The sequence below is a fragment of the Anser anser genome, assembly GCF_964211835.1.
Source record: "Anser anser genome assembly, chromosome: 7".
In the NCBI taxonomy this organism is placed as follows: Eukaryota; Metazoa; Chordata; class Aves; order Anseriformes; family Anatidae; genus Anser; species Anser anser.
In genome coordinates this window covers 23,807,374-23,825,560 of record NC_139727.1, presented here as the reverse complement: position 1 = coordinate 23,825,560, position 18,187 = coordinate 23,807,374, and the positions used below count along the sequence as shown (strand labels likewise).

Sequence of the window (18,187 nt, the reverse complement as noted above, 5' to 3'; positions counted from 1 at the left end):
TTTATGCCTCTTCTGTTTCAAGAGAATTTTTGGCTTCCTGTAAGTATACAATGCCAAACTGAAAGAGTTTGAAATGGAAATGACCTGAAGAGCATGAATTTCTTCCAAGTATCCTGGAAGCCAGTAAACTGTTTAAAGGTACATACTTCCTCATGTCCCCACAGACAGGGGTACTACTTACATTCAATCCTTATTAAGGAACAATGACCCCAGAGGATAAGTTAAGCGCTTAAGCTATAGAAGAAAACTTTAGAGCTTACATCCTATCAAGCATTCAGCCACAAAACAAATCCACAGGAGACCATGGCTCATTAGCTCTATTGCTCACTTTACTGCTAATTTGAGCGCCTTCCCAATGGTAGATATACCCATGCATAAACACAGAAGCCTCTTCCCATTGAAGAACGAACAGGAGAAACACTGAGCTATCTAATATGAATGTACTTATCATAGAAGTGCTCCTCTACCTCTTTTGAGAGACGAAGTATTGAATTTTTAATAGCAGTTTCTTCTCTCACTTGGTCTTTAGTCAGCTTTACATAATCTCTACACCGATGGGGTTTAAGATCCATTCCTGTGTACAGCCTTCCTTGAATACTTTTAAACAACATATCCATAGTCCTCGGCAGAACACCAACATCATCTTCTGTTCCTGTAAGCAGTAACCAAAAGAAAGATCATCCCAGTTACTATTGTGAACAAGATACACACATAAATGAAGACAAAGATAAGTGATTCCAATCTCAAGGTATACATGAGGAATTTGGAGGCCAGTTACAGCCTGAAGTAATATTTTGTGTCCTTAAGTCAGGGTGTTTTTGCAAAGTATTGGCTTTAAGCAGCAGCTCATGCTCTACCCCTTTGACAGTACAGGATCCAGCATAACACAGACTGATAGCAAAAACAGTATAAGCTTAGCCTTAAGAGAAAAAGGTTTGAAAGTCCATTGTGAACACTAGTGAGACCATATACCGGAAAAGTTATGGAATGCTCTATAAAAATGCATAAAGAGATAACTTTGAAAGACTTAACTATTGAATAATAGTAAGAATTGACAGGGCTGACTGGTGAAGTCCTAGAAGCGTAATACCATGAGAAAGTGTCAAATCTGAAAATGCACGAATCAAAAAAGTTAGTGAATAACCACATCTCATAATATACCCCAAACCAGTTCACATCAAAAAAATGCTATTTCTATTAGAACAAGAAAGAGTTCGCATTATCACCCCTGATTAACGATAACTGAATTCACTGGCAGTAGTCTTCAGTTATAATTCACCTAACAGAACATTACTTAGAATGACACTGAACCTTGTGTCATAGGAAATTCACCTTTATTGAATTGACTGATCACTAGAAGACCGATAGTCTTCTACTACTTCTGTGTATCAGGTAATTCATATAGCATCTAGAACTGCTGGAAATATTATAATGGAAAAAGGGGAACTTTGGTTCCCTGTAGTCACCTCATTTGTTAGGTTTGTTTGAAAAATAAAGAACGACATCTTCTGGCCAGAAAGGATATTGAGCTTTAACAGTACAAAAATAAGAGATCTTGCCTCCTGACGTGCTGTGATATTATTGCTAAACTCAGATACCTGAGGCAAGGTATAAATACTTAAAAGTAATCAAACGTTTCAAAATGTTTATTCTCTGCCTATGACAAATTTAACAAGCTGACATACTTTCTTCAAATAAGGAATAGCATTTAAGATACATATGTACCTTTCATGTAGTAACAACAACAAAAAAAGAAATTAGCCTGTTGTAGAGTGACTTATATATCAGGATGTGAGAAGTGTGTAAAACATGTATTTTTTCTTAACCCCCCACAGCCCCACATTGACATTCAAGACACCTGACTAAAACTGTTACAGCCTTACAAAAGAATATCACTATATGTATACATAAATTCTGGTAGTGGCTCCAGTTGCTGTCAGTTTAGTGATATTTGTTATGGAACAAGACTTTCGAAGGTAATTTACTAATATTCAAAGGAAGACAACATGCAGGTTTTCTAGTGTCACTAAATAAAAAAGTTAGAACAACTCTACCAGATGGAATTCTCACTTGGATAAATGAAGAAAGTTAGTTCATTAGTTCAAGGAAAAAAATAAAATCACTACTCATACCTAGGAATGTGTAGGTTTTCCCAGCATTTGTAACACCATATGTAAAAATAAGACGACTATGTCCTTCTAAGAAATCTTGCACTGGTTGCTTCATGGTACCTTCAAAGAATTCTTCTTGAGTTGTTTCAGGCCCAAAAACCTGAACGTTACCAAGAAACTGGTTAATATCTTTATTTTGTTTAATCAATCTATTAAAGACTTTTAAAGAACCAGGTATTGTACGTTTATAATCTTAGACTAGAAGATTAAAAGAATTTTGCTTGGTATTAAGTAATAGAAGTCAAGCAACTTTTTTTCCCCCATAAATAACTTAAAAACTTTTAAAGACAAGTCATTTACCTGTGAAAAAGTAAACTTCTGTATCTGCTGCCCAGCAGTTTTTTCACTCAGTCGATTGAAGGAATTTTTAGGGGGCTTCAGTATAATACTTGTTGAGTCCTCAAGTAAAATACAGTCCTATTAAAAGGAAGCAAAAGCAATACAGGCATGAAAAAGAGTAAAAAGCTCACCTTACAGGAAAGATATATTACATTGCTGCTGTTTTTTAAATTAAAAAAACGTCACACCTGTGGTTCATTTTCTTTTTCCAATGATGTAAATGGCCTAACACGCAGGCAAACTTGAATGTGTCCTTTAGACTCCAAACTGCTCATCTTAAAATAAAAGAAGTTAAGGAAGTTAGAAATTTGACTAGATTCTTGGTTTGATATCTAGCATGTTAAGGCATTGCTATTTTCATTAGGCTATTTTGGACAGATTCATTTAATGACACAGGAAGCAAAAGTAACTCACTATATCAGTTTTCACAAGCACTCAGGCCCCTACAAGAGTTCCCTGTGATAACTTAAAGTTTCAAAACAAATAATATTGCAGCACACACGTATACTGCATTGCAAGATCAAAATATATAAAAACATTCTGTGATTAAGCTGCACTGATCTGACATTAGCCTCATCCACATATAAAACTGATGCACGTTATTAGGCGCATCACCACAATTTTGTCTATCCTATGCATATCCTTCAAATTAAAAGCACAGTAAAGATGCTTTCCATCTCCTCTGTAAAATTGTTACGGTTCTTATCAAGGAAAGAACTACCTTTATTAAAACAATCAAAATAATGCAAGCATTAAAGCTTTCTTACCTGGCTTGTGTCAGAGCTTGATGAAACCAATGAAAATTTGTCAGAGAGATCTGCTTTAATATCTTCCACACTTACTGGTCCTGTTCTTTGAGGCAGCTCAGCACTAGTAACATAGGATGGTCTGAAAAATTTCTCTTCATCCCACGTTGGCTCCATCCTGCAAGATGATATATCATATATTAAAGTTTTTTTGTTTATTTCTACATAATGTAAAGTTTCTAAACTCTGACAGATGATGTGAGGCTAAGTGATAGCCGTAACTTCTTTCGGGAGAGGGCTTTCTTCACACTGTTCATAGCTTGCACAGCAAGCTTCCGATACTTGGGCAGAAGCGTTGACATCACAAATCATTAAGACCAGCCACAGTTCTTTTTGTGAAAAGCAACTTGTCCTGGTTCCAGCTAAAATAGTGTTAGTTTTCTTTCTTCATAGTAGCTAGTATGGTATCATGTTTTGGATTTAGGAGAAAAATAATGTTGATAACACATGGATGTTTTAGTTGTTACAGAGCAGTGCTCACACTAAGTCAAGGACTTTTCAGCTTCTGGTGCTGCCCTGCCCTTGAGGATGCCAGGGGTGCACCAGGAGCTGGGAGGGGACAGAGCCAGGACAGCTGGCCCCAACTGCCCAGAGGGATGTCCCATGCCACGTGTTGTAGGGCTGAACAATAAGACTGGGGGGGTTGGCTGGGGTGGGGGAAGCTGCTGCCCATCCCATTCCTGGACATCACTCAACAGGTGGTAAGCAATGGCATCGTGCATCTTGTTTTCATTTTATTATTTCCCTTTCCTTTATCTAAACCCACGAGTTTTACATTTTTCCTATTCTCTCCCATCTCATTGTGGAAGGGGTGAACACACAGCTGCAAGGTGCTGTGCTAAACCACAACACAACTATTTACCAGGAAAAAGCCTTTTCTGTATACCACAACCTTGCCAAAACCATGGTGTCTGCTGAGGAAACAGTTACACATGCTATTTAATAAAAACAGCCACATTGTTCCATATTTGCTTCGTCATATTTGTACTTAGTGCCTCGTTAGAGTACGAGCTCATTGCAAGACTAATCCAAGCTCAATGTTTATCTCCACAGGACCTAGTAAATAGATGGTATTACAAGATAACCCAATGTAGCTTAACATAAGACAGAATTCAGAGACATTCCAAAGCCTAACAGACAGTTTTAGCTATTAAGAGGACAGTAAAATCCATCATCCATGTACATCATGCCAGAGTAGCAGCTAAAGTATTGTTTTTCAGTCATTTAATCAGGAATTTGTTTTTTTTTTTAAATCCATGATTTAATTATTTTTGTGCATCTCAATCTGGGCAGTGAAACACCTATAGGAAATGAAAGCATAACCGATTCAGTGTTACAGATAATAAAAAGGTAAAACTCCAGAATAACCTCTAAAAAATGCGTTTTACTTAGAAAATGAGTGTATTTTGCCTGCACTTCATTCTCCTGTCGCTTGTTCCTGTGATAAGAGACAGTTGTGATTTCGCAGCTTTTATTGCACGTTAGAACAGCTCATTGGGCTGTTACTCACACGCCACGGCAGCAAGTGTCCTGGCAACCAGACAACTATTTATTGCCTGGCTTCCTACTGTTTTGGACAGAGTGATTCAGCCGCCTTCTAACCCCCCATCCCCATGCCGACACCAGAGCAACGCACGAGCGCTGTCTCCCTAAAGGCAGTAGGGGACACGCAGCGCTCGTTAGAGCAGCAGGGCTGCCTCAGAGCCCCTTTGCTCCTGACCCCAACGCTCCCCCCGGTCCCGTGCGCCCCATTACCGTGCGCCCCATTACCGTGCGCCCCATTACCGTGCGCCCCATTACCGTGCGCCCCATTACCGTGCGCCCCATTACCGTGCGCCCCATTACCGTGCGCCCCATTACCGTGCGCCCCATTACCGTGCGCCCCATTACCGTGCGCCCCATTACCGTGCGCCCCATACCCGCCGCTTTCTTTACCTACAGTAAGCAAACGGCTGCGCCCCGCGTCGCCTAACGGGCACCGGGAGGGCTGCACAGTGCGCACAGGCCGGCAGCCGCCCTGCCAGAGCCCCCGGCCGGCACCGGCTGCGCCCCGACCCGGCCCCGCCGCCCCTCACCTGCCCGAGAGCTGCGGGCGCCTCACACCGAGCCGGCCGCTGGCTCTTTTCAAATCCAGCCAATGGCAGCGCGCCGCGCCGCGCGGCATGCTGGGAGCCGGGAGGGGGCCGGCCGCTGGAATTGATTCTGCGGCGGCGGCGCAGGGCTCGCTGGGAAATGTAGTCCGGGGGGGGGGGGGCGCTAGGTGGCGGGGCCTGCTCCCAGCAGCGGCTTGCCCCGGCCCGGCTGCCGCGGGGTGGGCGTTGGGCTCCTCCCGTCTCGGCTGGGGAGCTCCTGAAGCAGCAACGAGGGAAATCCTCTGGCTTTCTTGTCAAGGCAGCAAATGCCAATCGCTGTCCTGATCACCCTGTTCCAGAATGGCAGGGCACGGTAACGTACAGCTCTCCCGGTAACGTACAGCTCCGGTAAAGGTAACGTACAGCCCTCCTGGTAACGTACAGCTCTCCTGGTTACATACAGATCTCGCTAACAAAAATCACCACAATTTCTCCTTAGGCTCACTCAGGAGACCTCTGAACTCTAACAAGGACCATCTGTGTGCTGTGCGTTGAAATAAAAGGAAAAGCAACTGAAAGTCGTTAGTAACTACTAAACCCAGAGGTTTGTTTTTCATTTGAATAAAAGAACACCATGTAAGTGCAAGCAGTTCTGTAAAAAAAACCAACAATCCACACAGATCTTGTATCAGCAGTTTGGGTAAGGTTGCCTTAAATCCCATCGTTCTTTAAACAGAGGCTGTGTCATCAGCAAAAGATGTGTATTTGATCTGAGTTTGGATGCAAGCCATTTTGCAAGAGTTGCTTTGTTTTAACAGCACAAAATGATGTAACTTTGAATTTGAAATCGTTTGCTAAACAAAAGCAAAAAGCTCCTGTAGACTCTTTGAGTCTATTTTTTTAAAAGTATCCTAGTTTCTGTTGTGAAAAAAAGAGTGAATTGAAACTACTGAACTAAGCTAATTCCAAACTACCTTTCTTCATATCAGGAGGGGATTAAAAATAGCTGTCAAAGAAAGGGAAAAAATTGCTTCTGGGGCAAACCTGGAAGTTCTTCTCTTCCACCTGCTGGGAAGGAAAGATGAAGATCTCAGAATATTTTGCAAGGTATGTTCTGAAAAATGTTGGGCTATTTCCATCAGAATTTTTTTTTCTTGCTAAGGTGGGGAGCAGAGCAAAGGATATGCTACAAGCAACATTTTGGTTTTGTTTTAACACTAGATTTCTGAAGCTATTTTTATTAAACTGCACATGCTGCATAACTTAACCTAGTATCATCAACATCCTAAAAGAGCAAACTAAAATACAATTTAACATGTGCTCCTAACCTCACACAAACTGTGATAAAGAAAACATTAGATCAGCATAACCAACCCAGCCTGTTTTGGCGTGAAAGATGATGAAACTCCATCTATGTAAATAAACTTTATGGCCTTCTACCAATATAGTCTCCTTAAGTGGTTTGTGCAAGGACAGCCAGTTACAACAAATACCTGCTGCCAAAACTATTAACTCATTACCTTCTGAAATTTGATTATGTTCTTTTCAAATTCTCTGTAACTTGTGGAGCAAAGTTGTCACTCTGCAAGGGGGTAAGATTTTTATAAATGACTTTTTAGAACTCTCACCATTATCCTTGGAAACATATGCTCCTTGTATTTGGGACAGGGTTCAAAAGTTGTGGGTAGTGTACTCATCTGAGTAATGAAAAGATGCCTTGTGAGACAGCTTATCTCAGTTGGTTTTTACATAGCTGTCAGAAGTAATTAGAGACACAGTCAGCACCACTGGGACTTGGCCCAGCACCCTTCAGCACATCCGAGCAGCAGCCAAACCAGGACTGGCTCCAGTATCTTTGTAGTCAACTCACCTTCCCCAGGGAATTAATAAAGTACTTCAGTATCCCGGCACTGTCCTGGGTCCACTGTGCTTCCCCTGCGTTTGGCTCACAGAGACAGACTTGCTGTCCAGTCTGGTTGGTGGGAAAGTCCTTCTGTGGGGGTTAGTTTGGAGCTCATTGGCACAGAAAGCTCCTGGTTATTGTTGTAGTGTATGAAGCGTGTTTGTTCATTATTTCCCATGGCTATATTAAGAAGGAACGAAGGGAGTCGCCAGGTGGCTGTAAGGACCTTGAGGCTCCCTGCCTGTTGCTGTCTCGGCCGGAGAGTTGAGAGAACTTTGTGTAAATACTATAACTGCAAAATTGATAACCCACTGTCCTATCTTAAGACAAACCAACATGACCGGTTAAGGAGGGAAGAACACCACATACCAAGCAGAGGAAGACTACCGCCTTCATCCGTGCGACCACCAGAGGGACCGGAGACGACCCCCTAGCAACAGCCGACACAGCCACGGTACCAGGCAGGGGGGCTGCGTAACGCCGGAAGAACCCGATGATAAAAGGGGACTGTGAAAGGGGGGCGGGGGGCGCGGGCCGTTTGAGGAGCACGGCCTCCCCGGCCGCCCAGCGCTGTTTTGCTTGCTGGTCGCTTACTCAAACTAATTCTTTCTGGCTAAAAGAGTAATTCATAACAATTGTCACAGGTGTCTTAGCAGAAAATGGTGCGATGCTTGAGTTACCTTCTTGGTAGGCGCTGCATGAGCCCCTTTTCACACCATCCTTCAGGGCAGTGCTTGTCATTTCTCTTGTCGTTTGCACAATTGTGGACGCATTTCACACTTCCCTTAATTTGAAGGTAGATAGAAGTACCCTCACTGTCCCACCCCGATCATTTGCCTTCAGGTGGCATCATTTCTAATGTGTATGCAGCTAATTTTATGAACTCATCACTTTGCAGGCTGTTCATTTGCTTTTTATTTTTCTCCAGTGCCATAGGTGTGTTTTCCTTCACCATATCTTCTAAGCAATGAGCTACATCCTCAGGCTTTCGATTCCCAGTTTGTTCCGTACCATTTTGCTATGACCAACTGGCTGCTTTACTTTGCTTCCTGCTCATTCCTTATAACATCTCCATTTGGTTTTCCTTGGAAGGTGGTCTCCTGGTGCCTGAAACCTCGAGGCTAGCTTTAAAGGCACAAACTTAAGAGAAAAATGGCTTGGATTCTTCAGTGCAATTTAGAGCTTCAGGGTACGCCTGCCCAAGCTTTCCCTTCATCCCTGGAGCACAGAGGCGGTCACTTGAAAACCGGCAAGCGTTCGGTGGCTGTCTAATGCAGGCTTACTGGCACAGCATGTCTTCCCTCAGTCAGCCACGACAGACTGCCAGACAGAGCAGGTGACAGCACCGGGGCTGGGCTGGGTGGCCAGGGCCTCTTCTCTTTCACCCAGTTCCCCGGTGGCTGTTCCCTCGGGGTGCCCGGTGGCGCAGCACGCTGCCCTGGGGGTGAACTGGCCCCAGCCCAATTGGCCCGCGGCTGGGGGCACAGCGGAGTTAAGACGGCTTGTCTGGATGCCACATGGTGTGCACGCTGCGCTCAGCTGCAGCCTGGCCGCCTGGTCCCATGCCTGTGTTTTGTGTGCTGCATGTGATCAGCACGCTGGTTTTAAGTCTTTGAAGTTCTATTTAAAAACTCGTGTATGATAAAGATAGCATTACTTGTTGAGCGGCAGTGTGTTGCCTTACGTAGGAGAAGATTTGGAGTGTATTTGCTGAGATTATTTTGTTCAGTTGTGTAACTCAAGACTTAGTTAATCTTTTTAAACTAAAGTGTTTTTTAAGAGTGCAGTTGAGACAAAGAAGCTCTCAGTAATTCTTCCTGCTTCTCCCTCTACCCTCTCATTACTCCTTCTGCCCTTCTTTATTTCACAATACTCTGTTGAACTAAAGAGATCATTTAAGCTGTAATCAACCATTTAATCTTGTAACTGAAAACATTTCAAAATTATTTATATTATTGTGCTACAGAAAAAAATAAATCACTGCATTGAAGGTCTGGTCTAGCATTTTGAAATGGTTACCAATTGTATGAGGGTACTTAGGTTCTTAGATTATTTTAATTTGAACAGCCCTTTAATGAGCACATGTAACAAAGTGCCTTGTTCTATACTGGCTTTTATTGTTGTTCTGCCTTTTCTAGGGTCTTTCTGTAACTGGTGACAAATACCTCAAGACCACTACGGTGGCTAAGGATTTGTTGCTTTAGTGCTGAAAGGAGCTGAAGCATTTGGACATCAGTCAGCTGATCAGGCCAAACAACACAATACCATATTAGTCAGTATAATAGCAAAAGTGGCCTTTGTTGGAGAAAATGGGAAAATATGTTTTCACATCGACACAAGTATTTGTCCCGTTAATGTATCAGTTGTTTTGTCTGACTTATTCATAGCAAATGGTGTAGTTGGTTATCAGGTGTTTACCATGTCTGTTGTGAATATTAAAACAATTGTTTAAAATACACAGTCAAAGTATTTTGTAAAAGTGTAGTTATACAAGAAAAAAGGACTACTCTTAAATTAAGTGCTTATTATTATTAAGAACAAATCTGCATAGATGGCTTTTCCATAGAAGTGGTTGATAAGTATAACTTCAGGGGCATTTGTGATGTGTCCTGGAGCATTAACTCCAACCCACCCAGTTCCAGTACGCTGTCTCGTTTTGTGTTAAGATTGCACTGCATCATGTAAGCTGGGTACTCTTGAGTTACTGGTAATCACGTAATTGGGGCTGTAGGCAGAGAATCCACAAGCAGGAATATTGATAGTATTGACTAGACATATAATATTCTTCCCTCCTAATCGACATTATGCTGATGGCTCAGGGGATACCATTAAAAATGGTTTTAATGGTTTTGCAGCAGGAATAATAAATTGAATCATCTGCTCAGTGGCAAAACTCACACCACCTTCTCTGTCTTCACACAGATAGGCTCTTACACCTTTAACTGCCACTGGACAAGGTTATTGCCTTCTTTCTTGTTTAAAAATTGTTGGGTAATATTGTTGATGCAGAAGGACAGACACAGTCTAGGCATGCTGGCTGCTTCATAAAATGTTTTCTGTATGCGCTGCTTAGATTTCATGAACGTGTATTTGAAGTGTGTATCTAAATTTTATTTGGTTCCCTGAAATACTTTTTTATTTCTTTTTTTTTCTAAACCTGGGCTTAAGTTCTGCAAATACTTGCGTAGTATCTTTCTAGCTCTGGGTCTGGGACTAGGCCTGTTGCTGTATTTTGCTATACAAGATATTAATTATTTTCTTTGCAGATTGTGTGTTGGCTTGTAGCCTCCAGGTAAAGGACAGGGGATGAATTCCAGATGTAATTAGTAAAATTTTACTTCTCTTGATGTGTTGCTGATTCTTTTTCAGTCATCCATAGAGCTCTTCAAATATCAATATAGGTACCCATAATTTAATGTTAAAATCTGAGGACTGACTTTCCTAAAATGAAATATATGTTCTTGTGTGTTTTTTTTTTTTTTTAACGGGGGTTTCAGAAGTTTTATTTCAGTTCTAGGCTTCTTATGGAAATTATTCATATTGAAAGAAACTCGAGCTTTAATCCTTAGGATGACTTTTTTGAGAATACTGCTGCTTCTTTTGCAGTGTTACATACATGTTAGGCTATACGTAGTGGTCTAATGGTTCCAGAGCCCTCAGAACAGCCCCAGAAAATTTTACCAAAAGAAGTCATTCTGCTGATGATCACATTCTCAACCTTAGTTCTGTCGTTTTACTAGAAACTTGGTAAGAAGTACATTGGAGCATGAGGTCAATACAAACCCAGAATAATGCAATGTCGAAGTAGTGAAACTGGCCGAATGCCAAGATATTTCTTAAGATACATACATATTTATTAGTTTCATGCACAATCTGCAAGACTGGCTGCTGCAGTGTCTCAAAAATATAAGGTGTCTCAAAAAGATGAGGTTCAGGGGCCAGAAGATCACTGCTTATGTAAGATGGGCTAAATCCAAGGAGCAGGATATGTTACAGTGCAGCCACTACAGTATTTCAGTGTAGTATTAGTCATCGTTCTGGCTCTTATACCCAGGACATAGCTGCGTTTATTCTTGGCAGCACCACTGTCTGTCTTGACCTCAGAAGCTAGTGCTGTTCTCTGGCGTTACGTACTGTTCCTCTGAATGTCAACATGGCTTTGGGCACTCTGGGCTTCTCCTTGAAACCATGTGAAGATGTGGATGGAGTGGGATAGTCACCCCACTGACCTTCAGATGTTGGATTTGGGCTTCCTGGAAAGAGTGGAGAAAAGTGCTCAGAATTGTTTCAGGCATAGGTTAAATGCTTGTTCTGGAAGTGCTATTATGCTGCCTGGTACAGCTAAACAACGTGACCACAACCTGAATTGCCCAGGAGGAACCTTGCTTTCTTTACTAGCCTCTTAGTTTAGATATAAAAGTTAAACATGTACTATTAGGTGACACAGTTGTCCTACAACATGATAAAAAGCAAGGAAGGCACATTTAGAAAACAAATTTCTTAACCAGTGACTTATCTCTAAAGTACTTGAAAGTAATGGCTCTTTGATAATAGAAAATGACCCAGAGCATTTCCTGTTTCTGTGTGAGGTCATCCTTTTTTTTTTTTCTTTTACTCTTCTGAAGCTTGTATTTTAGTAGTAAATCAGGATGCACAGTGCCTATCATGTAGGAAAGAGAAAAGGCAGGGGTTTTTAATACGTGTCAAACATCTGTCCGGTGTGGAGTGGTACTCCTGAGAGGAAGGGCCTGGGTTTGTGCCATGCAGTGCTGGAGAGAAACACAGCCATCTTCCCTGGAAGTGGACCGGCAGGTTAAAGGTGATAAATAGGCATGGAGTCTCAGTTGCTTCTCAAAAGGAAGGTTAATGAACAGTTAATTGTTTAAACACATTCTTACACCATTATTTTCAGCCAGACTGACGAGCAGGTCTGCATGGTCAAAGTAGTGCTGGGGCAGCAGAAGAGCAGGCAGAAATGCTGGTGGGACAGGAGGGCAGGGCTGCTTCTCTTCTGTTAGGCCCTCAGAGATCGGCTGCGTTGCTTGTCAAGTTGCATCTTTGGCAGTTCTTCAACCAGAAGTCAAATATGCTGGCTGGAGTGCAGCCTGATATGCTTGCCTTTGGGCATATCTGGACTTGTGCAGGTAGAGAATTTCCAAGTGTAGCTCAACATAGAGTTCTTCATTTGATGTTGTTCTGCCTCAGGTTGTCACAACATGCTCCAGCCAAGGATAAATGAAGTTTTGAAACAGGCCAGACTTCCTTCCTCAGAGTTTGCACGCGGCTAATCTGAGGAAACGGAAAGGTTTCCACCAAAGTGATGAGTTTTACCAAGCTCTGGCTGGTCTGACTCTCAGAAGGTAAATCCAATTTTGCAAAAACAGAGATGAAAATAGCCAGATTCCATTGTCAGTGAAACCTTTCTGTGTTTCTCAGTTTCCCCTGTGCTGTTTCAAGAGACTAAAGGATTTGCCTGCAGTTCCAATCAGGTGCTTTTGTATAAAGTTGCCATGTGTTCTCATGCTACCATGAGAATACCTTACCATATATATGGCTGCAACGAAGAATACAAAAAAACTCACTTCTTCATGCACGTTTGAAAATACACACATTTATAAAGCATCATAAGATCTTTCTGGGTGAGTGGCATTACATAAAGTGAAGATACTTGTTCCAACAGTTGACCTAAATATTCTATATAAACCAGCATTCTGGCATTGTGAAAAGAACCAAAGCATGCAACAATGTATGGGTAAGGAGGAATCCTGTGATGCTAAGGGTAATATTAATATAAAGTTAGAAAATGACTCATTTCTAACTGTGTGACTCATGCTCTCAGTAAATAAATTACCCAAGACAAATGACTCAGAAATAGATGCTGTAGTATTATTATTGTTTTAATCAGATGGCTATTGCTGTTGCAAATAAACATGAAGCTTGATTTCAGATATAACAAATATAGCTGTACCCTACAAATTATGTCATAGTGCTGCTTGAGAATGTGCTGCACATGCCAAAATTGCTTATCTGATGTTTTGTTTTCAGTTTTAGGTGGATGGTATGGCTAGCAACGGGGTGTCTAAAGCAGCCTTTAACATGGCCACTAAGAATCTCAGCAGTGGACTTGGACAAGAAAAATCTAACATGGTAGGTGTTTCTTTGCATCTGGGAACTGGAAACAGTGGTTTATTAAAGCCTTATCACAGGAACGTTCCTATAAATAAACTTCTCACACCAAAGTTCTTAACAAATTGTTTGATGAATATAATGGAGAACATTGATACGGGGAAGACGGGAGGATCCATCCCATCTTTGCTTGGGGTCAATACAGTACCTTAGTAAAACTCCCCTTATGGAGACACGCAGTGTTGTATCAGTAAGAACCTAAATGCCTTGTGGGAGTTGTACTTGATATGGTTGGTTTTGGTATAGCTTATTCTAAAACAATTTAGGAGAGAATGGAATGGAGTCGGAACCTCAATAATGATAAGCTTTATGTCTGAGCAAATAACTCCATGTTCTTTTTTCCTGAGCATACTGTTTGGTAATTTGGAATAATAGTGCTTTCCATATTGTAGACTTCTGTAAGGCTAAACATACTGGCTATTACTGACTGCATGCGTTCCTGATAGGCCATCATCATTTGGAATATTAGCTAGGATCTACTCTTAGAAAACCTTTTTTTAAATTTTAATAAGCTTGCTTATTATCAGTTAGTTTAGCCTGCAGATAGTAATAGAATTTATAGCGGTATTCTGGTAATTTCACGATTCTGAACACAGAGCGATACCGACCAAAATGGTGAGGTCACTACCTGGGTGGAGATGACAGCACAGCTTGGCACTGCTACGCCTCTTCCAAAGTATGGCCTTAGTTACTCAGCCCAGATCCACTTTGCTTGAGCCCCCATGCTGTAGGTACTGTTCTGGATGTTTTCAGAGAGTGCTGCTTACTTGTCTTCTCTGCATCAAAGAAGAGGAAGAGAGCGCAAGGGGGAATTACTAAAGCATAAATGAAAGACGAGGAGTACGCAACTTCACAGAAGTTCCCCAACAAATGCTTCCTTAAAAAGCAGCTGTGAAAGGCTGCTGGTCACAACTCCCTCTCCATTCCTCCTCCCCCTGCCCCTTCTTTTGTGTTTGTTTTTCCCCTTTGGCTACAGCTTATAAGGTGGTATCATAATGCCAGTCTGATTTGACGGAACCACAGCGAATGCTGATGCATGCTTATGATGGGAAGAGAACACAGACCGCAGACTTGGGAACACTGGCCTCTTATTAGGCAGTACTGCGACAGGAAAACGTCTTAAGAGCAGTGCCTCAACTAGTAGTTTCTATTCCTTTGCTTTTGTTCAGTTGTAAATGGAGTAGACAACAGATCGAATAACTATTGACGTAGAGAATAACACAAATTATGTCAAACAAGGACTTCAAACAGTGTGTTTTGAGGTCAGTAACCTCTGTGCCTAGAACTTTGATCACAGTGGTAACAGCCATAACTTAGGTGGATGTACATGCAAAGATAAATAAGTGGCTTTTCACTGAATGTTACAAGCAGAACAACAAGATGTTGGTGGGGTGAAAATGTGCGTTTCCAATAGGCTCAAGGAGCTTCAACAAAGGAAGCTAATACTGATGAGTTAATTTGTTGAAACTCCAAGCAAGGTTGGGTTTTTTGTTTGTTGTTTTTTTAAGAAACAAACAAAACTAAACTAACAACAAAAAACCTGAAATGGATCCTGGTTTCAATAAGTAGCTTGAAGGAGGAGTCTTTCCAGGGCCCTGCCATATCAAATGGAAGACAGCATGTTCTGTCTGATGAAATGTAAGTTTGACTGCTAATCAGCCAATCCAAAACATTGCTAGATTAATAGACAAACTGCCGTGGATACAATTTCTGCTAGATTAATAGACAGTTTGCTGGGAATACAGTTTCTGGGGAACTGAGGCTGTTTGTTGAATCTGTGATCGGCTTGAGATAAATAGGAACTCCTTTTCAGGAAATTAAGATATTTACTTCTGATGTTTTTCCAACAGAGTTGGAATCTTTCAGAGCTTCATTTCAGTGCTGACCTTGTCTGGGTACATGCAGTACAAATCTGAGAATGATTGTGGAATCCTACAGCTATGTTTTCCACTTGAGGGGGCCTGGGTATTTTCATTTCCATTTTGGGGTCAATCTGAACGCAATACTGGTTTTAGTTTAGAGGTGAGAACTGTCCTTTCTCTGCTCTCTCACTACTTTCTGTTTTTAATTATTGCTTTTCTCTCTTTGAATGAGAGGTGAGAAGAACAGTTTTTCACAGTTTGTGAAGTGCTTGAAGATCTCTGGGCACAGAGCGCTACATAAGCGCCAAGCATGTAAATTCAGAACTGTTCTGCCATTTTGCTTTTCCCTTACACCGGTCTGTGCTGTGACTCAAATCAATCTGCTTGTAATCAAATTTAAACTTGTTTGGTGACTAGGCGTGGAAGATTGTTTTTAACCACAGACTTTCTAATTCATTGAAACTAGAACTCCTGCCTGATTTCTCTCTGCAGGAAGGAGATCCCAGTAAACTTTTTATTAAGCATTTTCACTGATTAGGTAGTCTTTCCTAATCCTATGAAAAACAGTCATGGTGTGTCAGCTCAGTGCTGTTTGCATTTGCATCAAAATGTGGGAATTAAAATGAACTGGTTTATCTATACATTGTTTAGTTTACGTGCTCTGAGAGAATCTAAGGTAAGAAAACTGGCATAATAAGGAAGTCATAAATCAGACTGGATTAGGGTTTTAGGTCAGGTATCTCAGTTTCACTTTATATTAGACTTGTTGTGCCTGTGAATGGAAACAAGATCATATTGTGTTACTTGTGGGGATTCTCTTATTTGCAGTTGTCCACCACTGATGCCTCATGATTACTGTAGCAGTACTTTTGTCATACCTTCACGTGGCGGGGTAGTTGTACCTTCCTTCCTGGCTTGCGTGCTAGCTCTCTTTCTCCACTCTCGCCCCTTCTAAGGGGTGATGGAATGAAGGTAAAGTACATGGCTCTTTTCATCTTTTGATGATTTTAGAGCGGTTAGGCAAAAAGTATTGGAGACCAACATCTTAGCCCCATCATTTCTGCTTTGAGTGGATATACAGAGGTTTTGGAACCAAAAAAATATCCTTCTCTCCTGTCGTATGTGAGATATAAAATGCTTTTGTTTTCTCTTCCCATCTGTGAAATGGCTGGCACCAAAACCAGCTCTGTAGCTTCCTTATCTGACTTCCTTGTCAAAATTGAGGATAAATACAACATATTTGGTTAGCGGTGTTCATGAGATTAAGGAGTCTAAATGTGCATCATCAGGACGTTATGTGTGAGTGTCAAAAGAATGTTTTGGTCCCAAGATGTCCAGTCACATCTTACAAGATATTAAATACTTGGTGTACATCTTTCTGACCCGTTCAGATTAGTCATTGATTCAGAGAACTTATTTTGATGACCCAGATGATTTCTGTGGGTCCTAAATTCCCATTAGACCAAGTGTGCATATGGATGATAAGTTATGTTTTATTACAAGAAAATAAATATTTTGGTAACATTAAGGTTCCTGCAGTGAAATGCAAGTCTCCTATACAGGAGAGACCCTGCAAGTTACTTTATATATTTTTCTTTTCACAGTGTATCTAAAGAGAAGACAGAAGTCTGTAGTTATAGATTTTTTTTTTGTTTGCATACGTAGTTTGTACTGACCATGTGAAAACCTGAAATCTCTAAATAGGCTTCTTGGGTAAAACCAAATTCATTGCACACAACAGACTATTCACTGTAATATTTACTCTAAAAGATCGCCAATCCCAGAAATATCAGAGGATGTAACTATGGCAAACTTACCCAATGTTAGCATAATGTTTGGTTGTTTCTCTTCTTTGTTACTAGGTAGCTGGAGCTTTTAGGAACAAATTTGTCATTTATAGCACAGCCCCTTCCTACGCAAGACTCTCTAGTTCTTTGCAAACATGGACTTTAAAAAGATATTTTTAAAAAGATTAGCTTTTGAGTTTCAGTGTCTGTCGTTTTAGTTTAATCTCACAAGGACATATATAAAGTGTTTTCTCAGCATCAAAACCATAGGTAAACCTTTGGTTTATTTATCTGAAAGCAAAGTCATATGGTTCAGGTACTGAAGGTTTAACTCTAGCCTTAGTTGTGGTGTTTGGATGTCACCCTGTGCTTAAATGCTTGTTTTGTTGAGGCAGACATCTCCCTGCTCCTGAAGGTGGTTGAGGAGGAATGCCAAAGGTGTGCTGTTTCCCTTCTGCAGTTATCCCCGTCTGGGGACTGGTTTGGAAAAGGGAAACTAATGTTTGGAAGAGGGAAACTGTGTCCTTTATGTCCTTGGAGAACTAATCCAGCTCTTTCTGGATCGAAGGTGTGTCTGGCCAGAACAGTTCAGAGAGAAGCCTTTTTTCTTCTCCTGCGTACCCGCCTAGGTCTGGTCCCCTGTTTTAACTTGATCCATAACCTTTAACATCCATGGGAATTTCGTGTCAGCATTTAAGCCCTGGGAATACAGAACAACGCAAGTGGAAAATCTCAGTGCGGCTGAATTTTGACAGGAGGACCAGGTAATTTTCGTATCTGGTAGTGCTGGATGAGCAAGAGTTTTTCGTAATTGTCAGTTGTAATTGTCAACTATTCTGTTGTATTTCAAAGTGCTTGTTTTGAAACTGTCACTTCTTTACCAATGGCATTTTGATGGATGGATGATATAAAAACACTGGGTTGAAAGAAACACCATAAATATATTCAGCCAAGCAAAACCAATACGTGTATTTACAGGAGGATAATTGTCTGTGGGGTAGCAGTCATGGAGCAAAGGCTATTGTTCTCTCTACTGAGTGCTCTGCCACTTGTCGCAATCG

General features: G+C 41.3%; 2 protein-coding genes and 1 long non-coding RNA gene across 6 annotated transcripts in view; 2 read left to right on the top strand and 1 right to left on the bottom strand.

Annotated features, from left to right (window-relative positions):
- Nucleotides 1-5,525, bottom strand: part of KIF20B (kinesin family member 20B) — a 39,118-nt gene extending 33,593 nt beyond the window's left edge. For 2 of the 4 annotated variants that reach the window (XM_083844162.1, XM_083844163.1), the window contains exons 1-6: nucleotides 5,392-5,525; nucleotides 3,278-3,434; nucleotides 2,699-2,785; nucleotides 2,472-2,588; nucleotides 2,133-2,271; nucleotides 468-652 (exon numbers count right to left, since the gene is read on the bottom strand). In XM_083844162.1, the coding sequence (XP_083700288.1) occupies nucleotides 468-652; nucleotides 2,133-2,271; nucleotides 2,472-2,588; nucleotides 2,699-2,785; nucleotides 3,278-3,434; nucleotides 5,392-5,480 (774 nt within the window). In that variant the 5' untranslated portion in view covers nucleotides 5,481-5,525. Of the gene's footprint in view, nucleotides 1-467; nucleotides 653-2,132; nucleotides 2,272-2,471; nucleotides 2,589-2,698; nucleotides 2,786-3,277; nucleotides 3,435-5,251 lie in introns of all 4 variants that reach the window. The other 2 variants (XM_083844165.1, XM_083844164.1) reach the window with 2 other exon arrangements.
- A 32-nt stretch (nucleotides 5,526-5,557) lies between these two features.
- On the top strand, nucleotides 5,558-13,490 carry LOC310902521. Its single transcript, XR_014586754.1, has 4 exons — nucleotides 5,558-5,802; nucleotides 5,888-5,992; nucleotides 6,378-6,495; nucleotides 7,618-13,490. It is a non-coding gene; the product is annotated as an uncharacterized lncRNA (long non-coding RNA).
- A 1,466-nt stretch (nucleotides 13,491-14,956) lies between these two features.
- PANK1 (pantothenate kinase 1) overlaps nucleotides 14,957-18,187 on the top strand; it is a 35,098-nt gene continuing 31,867 nt past the window's right edge. Inside the window, exon 1 of the mRNA XM_083844168.1 lies at nucleotides 14,957-15,115. Coding sequence (XP_083700294.1) covers nucleotides 15,085-15,115 — 31 coding nt within the window. The 5' untranslated portion in view covers nucleotides 14,957-15,084. The remainder of the gene's footprint in view (nucleotides 15,116-18,187) is intronic.